The following is an 8,886-nucleotide window of genomic DNA, read 5'->3' as shown; positions in this document are numbered from 1 at the left end:
GCCCCGTAGCTACGTCATAGGATTGAAAACTTGGCGAGAATGGGTGCAGGAAGGTAAATGACATTTATTGAGTTTCTGCCTGGACTAGGAACTGTGTTCAGCACACGTGCATATTATCTTGTTCTGTTGGCAGAACAGCCATATTCGTCTTATTCTTAAGGTCATTTAACTAAAATACAATGAAATTGGGACTTAAATTCACAACTTATGTTTTTTATATTATTTGATGCTAACTTTGTATTAGGATCAGAATATTCTGGTTCTGTAATTAATGGTGCCCATGTGGAGTGCACAGTCATTAGGAGAGAGAATAACATGCCAAAGGTGAAAAGGAAAGGAGAGAACTTTGTCTCACCCAAAACAATAATGATACTAACAATTGTATTGTGCACCACGGTTTTCAACACACTTCATATGAATTTCCCATTTTGTAGCTAAGACTATAAAGCCTCAGTTTAATTTGAGGTGACACAGCCAGTAAATAGCAAAACCGGGACTCAAACACAGAACCTCTGATGTTAAATTCAGTTCTCTTACTTCAAAGTGAGAGAACATGCTTAGCCACACGGACAAAGGGAAGACTGTGGTTGAGTTTAGGAGCCAGTGCTCTGTGTGTTTGGTGACTCTGGCCAGCCCGGCTGGGTCTTCTGATGTTCCTCTGTCTCTGGATGTCATTGAAGAGCCTGACTTCCTAACTGCGTCACAGAATCACTGGGCAGTACGTGAGTACATGCTGACTTATTCAATATATCCTTGGATCTTGGAGTTGTGTAAAGACTTTGCTTGCAGTCTGTCATTGGGTGCCCTGAGTCACACAGATCAAGGAGCAGAGAAACCTTCCTTAAGCCCCCATCCTCTGGGTCTTCATGTAGAAAAGTGACAGAGTTGATGGTTAGGAAAACTGGTTATAAGAAAGAAAGTTCTCTACTCAGTGTCTGGTTATTGCATATCTCTGGTGTAGCTTGGAAAGAAAAGAGCCACGACATTTTAAAAAATGACACCCTTTTGCTGCATCCTAGGCCAGCCTCTTTCTATAAGAGGATGCCCACTTCCCCACATCTGCCATGCCTCCGTGCACTTGTTGAAACTTCCTGGGGCAGAGGGAAAAGCAAGGAGAGAAATAAGGCTGGTGCTGAGGGGCTCTAACAGTCTCAACCTGTCATCTCTTTCACTGTTGAACCGGGATGGCAAGTCTGCACAGGCCCAAGGGGGTGGCCAGCCTCCCTTGGGTCGGTCCAGAACAAGGAGCAGCATTTTGCAGAAGGTCCTTTTTCAGATTGAGAAAACCAAATGCTGATCTCCTCTTGATGATTTTACAAAATCAAATTGCGTGACAGATGCCCAGATAAACAGAGGTTTGCAATCAAAGCAAGTTCTGGGATGGAGCTGATTAGTAGAATTTTAATGGCTATTAGCTTGATAATCACTCACTAGGAATACCTTCCAGGCAGACCAAACCCATGCATAAGTGGGCCCACGCCCATGCACACCAACACCTAGGTGGCAGGTATATAAGGGGACCCTGACGGTCTCCCAGCAGCAGAGTTGATTCTCCAGCCTTGACTCTTCTCAGGAACCTTCGACTTTCCTCACTGGGCAAAGGCATCATGAGTTGCCAGATCTCGTGCAAATCTCGAGGAAGAGGAGGAACAGGTGGAGGATTCCGGGGCTTCAGCAGCGGCTCAGCTGTGGTCTCTGGTGGGAGCCGGAGATCGACTTCCAGCTTCTCCTGCTTGAGCCGCCATGGCGGTGGCGGAGGGGGCTACGGCGGAGGCGGCTTTGGCAGTCGGAGTCTTGTTGGCCTCGGAGGGACCAAGAGCATCTCCATTAGTGTGGCTAGAGGAGGTGGAAGCTTTGGCTCCAGTGGTGGATTTGGTGGCAGAGGAGGTGGTTTTGGAGGCGGCGGTGGCTTCGGAGGTGGCAGCGGCTTCGGAGGAGGCAGCGGCTTCGGAGGAGGCGGTTTTGGTGGAGGCCGCTTTGGAGGTGTTGGTGGCTTTGGCGGTGGCGGTGGCTTTGGAGGTTTTGGTGGTCCTGGTGGCTCCGGGCCTGGAGGATACCCTGGTGGAGGCATCCACGAAGTATCTGTCAACGAGAGCCTCCTGCAGCCTCTCAACGTGAAAGTCGACCCAGAGATCCAGAATGTGAAGTCTCAGGAGCGGGAACAGATCAAAACTCTCAACAACAAATTTGCCTCCTTCATCGACAAGGTGAGTCTCCCGATGCTCGCGATGCCTCACTTCTAACTGAGAAGAAGATGGGACAGATTCGTTTCCTCGAGGACCCATTGGTGTAGCCTTAGTAGCCTGGGTTATTTGTAATTTCCAAATGGGAAAGATGCCAGCTTCGTGCATTTTCTGTAACAGTCTGATTTAGGAATTATTTGTCTCTTTGGCTTTATTCTTGTGGTTTAAATAACTAATATTTATAGAAAATTCTGAAAATCATAAAAAATTGGTATAGGTAAGAATTGGACTGACTAGTTCAGGCCATGGGATGGCAGGTTTTGTAAGACATCTTCTGAAGTAGTCTTTCCTTCTCTAGAAGTTAGTACTCTGTTAGCCAAAATATCTGCTTGGGGGTGAATAAATTCCTGCCTTCAAGAGAAGCATTCTCAGTTTTGTGATCCATAAAGTCTTTACTGGTGTCACTTTGGAGTGGTACTGGGTTCTCTCCTGTTTCAAGGCAGACGAACCTGTCTTGGTTTATCTGCCTTGAAACAGGCAGGAATTTACAAGGCTCTTAAAACCAGGCTGAGGAGCCCAGCCCTCCAGTACTCTCATACTCAGCACCCTTGGGAGCAGTGCCAGCTGATGCCTGCTTTTGGTTTTCCCCAGAACTTATGGGACCTTTGCCCAAAATTCAACCAAGATGAGGGAGGGACATGGCCTGGGGTCCTGGGAGCAGCTGCAAACAGAACAGTGGATGGTGAAGTAAGAGAGAGAGAACTCCCTGTGTGGAGAGGCCAGACGTAGCATTAGGAGTCTGCAGGGCTTTCCAAGCATGCAGGCAGGGAGCTCGGGAGCTCTGCCTGGCATGATCTGGCACCCAGCTGGTGGGGACGAAGCCTTGTAGGCTTCTCTAGGTCTTAAAGCAGCAGCAGAGCTGCCAGTGGCAAGCGTGGCTTGCTGGCGTGAAGGATGACCCAGAGCTTATGTGCTCTCCTTCTGGTCACGGCAGGTGCGGTTCCTGGAGCAGCAGAACCAGGTGCTGCGCACCAAATGGGAGCTGCTGCAGCAGCTGGATGTCGGCACCCGCACCACCAACCTGGATCCCATCTTCCAGGCGTACATTGAGGAACTCAAGAGATACGTGGATAGGCTCAGGGCGGAAAGAACATCGCAGGATTCAGAGCTGAGCAACATGCAGGATCTTGTGGAGGATTTTAGGAAGAAGTAGGTGGCACAGTAAACGCTGAGTGGAGATAAATTTTGAACTGGGCCATCCAGTCATCCCCCAAAAGCCACCCCTCCCCCAGTTGCATTTGTGGTGATAAAGGGGAGAGGAGCCTGGATCTTTGTGGATTATTTGTGAGAAAGACATCAGAGCTTTAGAGATCATATTTTTTTTTTTTTACCTGTTTGAGGGTTTATAGAAATCTATCCTCGTGGGATACCATAGCTTCAATTTAGACATTTAAATAGTGTTCCATATTCCCAGAGAATGGGGCATTTGGGGTGAATCCAGTAGGAGAAGGAGAGGAAAAACAAACCAACTGGAACTAACCTGACTGCCATATCATCTGGGTTCCAACAGGTATGAGGATGAAATCAACAAGCGCACAGCCGCTGAGAATGACTTCGTGACACTTAAAAAGGTGAGCATGAGAATGTCGTGGCTGGGGGTAGGGAGAAGGATGCTTTACAGCCCCTTGTGTCTGAACACACAGGCTGGAAAGTGCAAACAGCAGTGGCTAGAGAAAGGGGTGGGACCTGTCTATGGTCTGTTCTCAGAAATAAAATGTCTATGCAGTTCACGCTTCTGGATACAGTCTCCAAAGATGTTCTGCATTTTTAACAGAGCACTTTCCAGCAATAGCCCACTTAAAACCTATATTGGATCATGATAAATGCAAACACAGAAAGCAGTTTATTCTTCTAAAGAGCTAAGGAAGGAATGAGACTTTCCTTAGAATTCCTGCTTAAAGTTGCTGTCGGTTGTGCTGACAAAGATTTGAGCTAGAAGGCCAAAAATACAGGTCCTTACCCTGGGTCCTGTGGGGCCTTTGGTGGCTAATCCAGGGAAATTCAGGAGAGGTGGGATGAACAGAGAGGATGAGAGTTGAGGACTGTGGAAGCCCACAGAGAACACTGTACCCCATTGTGGGAATACACATAGGAGGGAGAGACTGGTTGGCAAAGTTTGGTCCCATCCAAGCATTGATGGTCCTAGGCATGAGGGTGTGAGTAGTGAATGGGGCTATGGAGTCGCTGGCATGGTGCATGGTGTATGGTGAATGGCACGTCAAATGGCTCACCTGGAGGTGCCTGGGATGTTGGAGAGCAACTAACAGGGAGGAGCATGGAGGAGAGCAGGTGGGGCTGATACAGGGATCTGTGCAAGGTGCTGCGTGGAGGGAGCGGTGAGTTTCACCAAGGCCCTTGATTTTTCCTGCAGGATGTGGACAGTGCTTACATAACGAAGGTGGAGCTGCAGGCCAAGGTGGATGTGCAGAACCAGGACCTTGAGTTCCTGAAAGTCCTCTTTGACGCGGTAAGGAGGCTGCTCCTGGACAGACCCCTACTTCCCAACCTTTTTAACCAAAGGAAAGTCCTTCCCAGTTGGTGAAAAGGTGACAGGAATGGGACTTGCGAACTGACTGACTTCAACTTGCTGTCATTCCAGGCCACAGGGGAGAGGGGTTATAGCATAAGTCTTGGGGGAGAGAAAGTTTCTTCTCTGATGTCATAGGAAGTAAGGCTCAGGACAGCTTGCCCTCCCTCCATCCCCTAAATGTCCAGCTCCCCTTAGGAAGAGACCTGTCCTGTGCCCAATATACTTCAGAGGTAAAAATGCACTGCATCTCTGATCTCCCCTCTCCAACCCAGTGCACACGCATTCTGGAACTTGAAGTAAACTAAATGTATTTGGCATGGGCTGGCTTCCTTCTGGGGGCACTTGTCCTAATTGGCCTGAGTGATGAAGGCTGTTAAGTAGGAGCCTCCAGAAATACAGGCCCCTCTGCCCACAATTCTCAGCGCAACCACAGGAGAGGCCAAGGAATAGTGGGTACAACTTGGATCCCCCTCAGTGTATGCTCAGTCCGAAGTCTGCATTTCCCTCCCACAAGGGAGCGGGGCCTCCTCGCTGCCTGTGGCTGAGGGCAGGGACGTCACGGCCAGGCCTCCCTTTGTGTTGTAGGAACTGTCCCAGAGGCAACAGACTATCACCGACACCAACGTCATCCTCTCCATGGACAACAACCGCAACCTGGACCTGAATGGCATCATCGACGAGGTCCGTGCCCAATATGAGGACATCGCCCACAAGAGCAAAACGGAGGCCGAGGCGCTGTACCACAGCAAGGCAAGTCCTGGCGGCGCAGGGAGCGAGGCTCCGCGCGGCAAGCTGGGGCCGCCCCCCGCTGGGAAGTGCACAGTAGATTCTTGGTGCTTTTGTCTAATGGAAGTTGAGCACCATTCCCAAGAAAGAGTGTCAAGAATGGCACTGAGTCCTTCTGGGGGAGTGAGAGGGTCCCCACCTCCACAAGCACGGCCACAACATCCAGACTGGTCGGCCCTCCTTGGACCAGCAACCAGCCTTTCCTTGGCTCCAGTCAAGCTGGGACTCGCACCAGGCTGTAACTTCCTTGTGAACTGTCCTCTTCTCCCCGCATCAGTATGAAGAGCTCCAGGTCACTGCTGGGAAACACGGAGACAGCCTGCGAGAGATCAAGACGGAGATCAGCGAGCTGAACCGTGTGATCCAGAGGCTGAAAGGGGAGATCGGCCATGTGAAGAAGCAGGTGAGGCTTGGCCCTGCGCTTGGTCCAGTTTCACTGGAGGCTGGGGCACAAGGTTGTGCCTGGGTGTGTGTGAGTGTGCGTGTGCGTGTGTGTGAGTGCGTGCCTGTGAGAGACAGGAGGAACTGGCAAGCTGTAATCTAGCATATATTGATCCCAAACTCCCTCTACTTAACATACTTTAAGGCTTATAATAATTTTTAGGGTAGTGTAAGAGACATTAGAAAGTAAGGATGGGTGAAGGGAAAGAATTGTGTTCACTTGTTTATATGAGTGAAAAGGAGCAATGACAAGGAAAGCAAAAGTCAGTTTGACTTGCTGTAGATGGTAGACGTAGCTTCCCCTTTGTGCGTGGCACAGGCCCTACACACCAGCCGACTGGGTTAATGGTGGGGCAGTGGGTGTTGGACAAGCTGGCCTGGGTTTGCACATGAGCTTTGGAACAGAGAACGTGGGGCAGAGTCAACTCCGTCAGCACCAGGAGTTCTGCAAAGCAGTCCATTTCCAGTGTTTTCTTGCACATCTATAAAATGGGATACTGATTCTGGCCCTCTGTGGAGAGGATCAAAGGGTGTTATGGGGAAAGTCCAGGGCTCCCGTCAAAGGTGACTCGGAAAGAAGATGCCCTAGATACAGCAACAAGTCTTAGCACAGTTGTTTGTGATTTGCATTAACTTGGGGGGGACCCAACACCTCCAAGGCCAGTGATTCTGGCTTCCTACACCTTGAGCACCTCTGCTCCCTGTCCCCCTGCCAGGCAGGCTCCCCTCTGTACAAACAGAAACCTCTCCTTGCCTATAGTGTAAGGGTGTGCAAGATGCCATCGCAGACGCTGAGCAGCGTGGGGAGCACGCCATCAGGGATGCCCAGAACAAGCTGACAGAGCTGGAGGAGGCCCTGCAACAGGCCCGGGAGGACCTGGCCCGGCTGCTGCGTGACTACCAGGAGCTGATGAACACCAAACTGGCCCTGGACGTGGAGATCGCCACCTACCGCAAGCTGCTAGAGGGCGAGGAATGCAGGTGGGGGCACTGGGAGGGGACAAGGGTACTCTGGTTTGTTCTCTTTCTCCTAGAGCCAGGGCTGGAGGCAAAGGTGAGGAAGGCCAAGGACGGGCAGTGCCTTCCGGTAGCTGAGAGCAGACATCCTCTGTGTTCCCCAAGCAGAAACCTAACACACAAAGCGTTAGCATAGAGTTGCACATTTACCAATGTGAAATGACTCACAAGGCATATGATATTAAATCAAGCAATATGCTAAACATCCTGGTCTTTTCTGAAAGTGAAAATAGGTTAGTCCTGGACAGTCTGGAAGTTGGTCTCTAGGTCTGCAGGGTGAGTGGCCTCTTCTCCCTGCCCTGTGTGCAGGGGAGACTGTGTGTGGGAACGTGCTGGCTAGCTGGGACATGCTTATCAGAACAGGTGACAGTCCTAGTTCTGTGCAGGTTTCCAGAGAGACAAACAGAACCATTTGCTAACCATCAAAGAGGGACCCTTTGAGACCTTTGTCAATGCTATTGGCAACTTTGGTAACTTAATCTGGCTGATGCAACTGGGAGGGCTGCCCCAGGCCATCAGCAAGCCAGGACGACAAAGAGGGAGCAGCTTGCTGTTGCTTTGCACTTGTCTGAGAGGCAATGCCTCTTGGCTCCAGCTCATGAGAGAAAGGGGGACAGTGTTCAGTTGCACAGAGGAGGGTGGGGCAGGAGGGAAGACTAGGAGGCTGTACAGAGCCACAGTTCGGAATTGGTTGCTCAGTGCAGCCTCACTGCATCATTTCTGGAGTGCCCTAAATTCTGAATAACAGACTCTCTAAGATGGATTTAAATATAAAAGTGGGTTGCAAAGTCCAAAGTGAACTTGCTTTTCAAGCACTTTGGGTCAACAGTGCAACTCTTCATCTTCTAACAGAGAAAAAAAAATTGAGATGGATTGAGATGCAAGGCTGTGCACAAATATGGGGTCTGTCGCCCTGTCTGTGATCTGGCAGCACACAAGAAAGCTGGATCCGTACGGTCCTGGTGGCTGGTTTAAGGGGCTAAACTGCACACTCGTAGGTGGAAGTTGTGAAGCAACATGCACACAGAACCTAAGTGCTTGCCACATGTTATTTTCTCTCTCCCTCCCTGACAGGATGTCTGGAGACCTGAGCAACAGTGTCACCATGTGTAAGTAGTGGAGTGTGGTCCTGTCATATGGGTGGAGGCAGGTGGAAGTCAACGGTTTTGTGGTAACACCATCTCTCTCTGCAGCTGTGACAAGCAGCACTGTTTCTTCAAATGTGGCATCCAAAGCTGGCTTCGGAGGCCCTGGTTATGGAGGTAGAGGGTCTGGTTCTGGAGGAGGAGGAGGCTACAGCTCTGGAAGTGGCAGTTATGGCTCTGGAGGCAGAGGGTCCAGCTCTAGAGGTGGCGGCGGCGGCGGCGGAGGTTCCGGCTCTGGAGGAGGATACGGCTCTGGTGGTGGCTCTGGAGGAAAATACGGATCTGGAGGTGGCTCTAGGGGAGGCGCCAGTTCTGGAGGAGGATACGGCTCTGGCGGTGGCTCCGGAGGAAAACATGGCTCTGGCGGTGGCTCCAGAGGAGGCTCCAGCTCTGGAGGAGGATACGGATCTGGCGGTGGCTCCAAAGGGGGCTCTGGCTCTGGAGGGGGAGGCTCTGGCTCTGTAAAGGGTGGTTCTGGCTCAGTTGAAGCTTTTGGTTCCAGCGTGACCTTCTCTTTTAGATAAAGATGGGGTCCCCCTGATTCTTCCACTCCAGAATGTAGAAGCCTATCTCTGTACCTCTGACAGCAGGTCAAATTTTATGATTTAGCTCTGATGGCATATTGGGGAAAAATCAAGACCACGTACAGTTTTTGAACGATCTTCTTTCCAAATCAATCAGTTAGAGCAGCGACACCCGCTGTGTCCTGCATAAGAATCTGCAT

The 8,886-nt window shown here is 50.6% G+C and overlaps 1 protein-coding gene across 2 annotated transcripts; it reads left to right on the top strand.

Annotated features, from left to right (window-relative positions):
* Positions 1-1,538: 1,538 nt before the first annotated feature.
* Positions 1,539-8,686, top strand: KRT2 (keratin 2). Of its 2 annotated transcripts, XM_076006807.1 has the most exons (10): positions 1,539-2,207; positions 3,178-3,392; positions 3,754-3,814; positions 4,615-4,710; positions 5,359-5,523; positions 5,837-5,962; positions 6,761-6,981; positions 8,092-8,126; positions 8,211-8,576; positions 8,607-8,686. In XM_076006807.1, the coding sequence occupies exons 1-10, from the start codon at positions 1,608-1,610 to the stop codon at positions 8,684-8,686; spliced, it is 1,965 nt and encodes a 654-aa protein (XP_075862922.1). In that variant the 5' UTR covers positions 1,539-1,607. The 2 variants fall into 2 exon arrangements, with proteins under 2 accessions (XP_075862922.1, XP_012618480.2); XM_012763026.2 differs by having other exon boundaries at positions 8,211-8,686.
* The last annotated feature ends 200 nt before the right edge of the window (positions 8,687-8,886 follow it).

Source organism: Microcebus murinus, chromosome 10 (assembly GCF_040939455.1).
Source record: "Microcebus murinus isolate Inina chromosome 10, M.murinus_Inina_mat1.0, whole genome shotgun sequence".
Lineage (NCBI taxonomy): Eukaryota > Metazoa > Chordata > Mammalia > Primates > Cheirogaleidae > Microcebus > Microcebus murinus.
The sequence above is the reverse complement of the archived record's forward strand: the minus strand, read 5'-3'. Positions and strand labels throughout refer to the sequence as shown.

Bases quoted from the DNA above. Each gene is read 5' to 3' on its own strand.
- KRT2 (XM_012763026.2), top strand. From the start codon at position 1,608: ATGAGTTGCCAGATCTCGTGCAAATCTCGAGGAAGAGGAGGAACAGGT. The intron at 4,711-5,358 runs GTAAGGAGGCTG...TTTGTGTTGTAG, and splicing joins TGAAAGTCCTCTTTGACGCG to GAACTGTCCCAGAGGCAACA. The intron at 8,127-8,210 runs GTAAGTAGTGGA...CTCTCTCTGCAG, and splicing joins GAGCAACAGTGTCACCATGT to CTGTGACAAGCAGCACTGTT.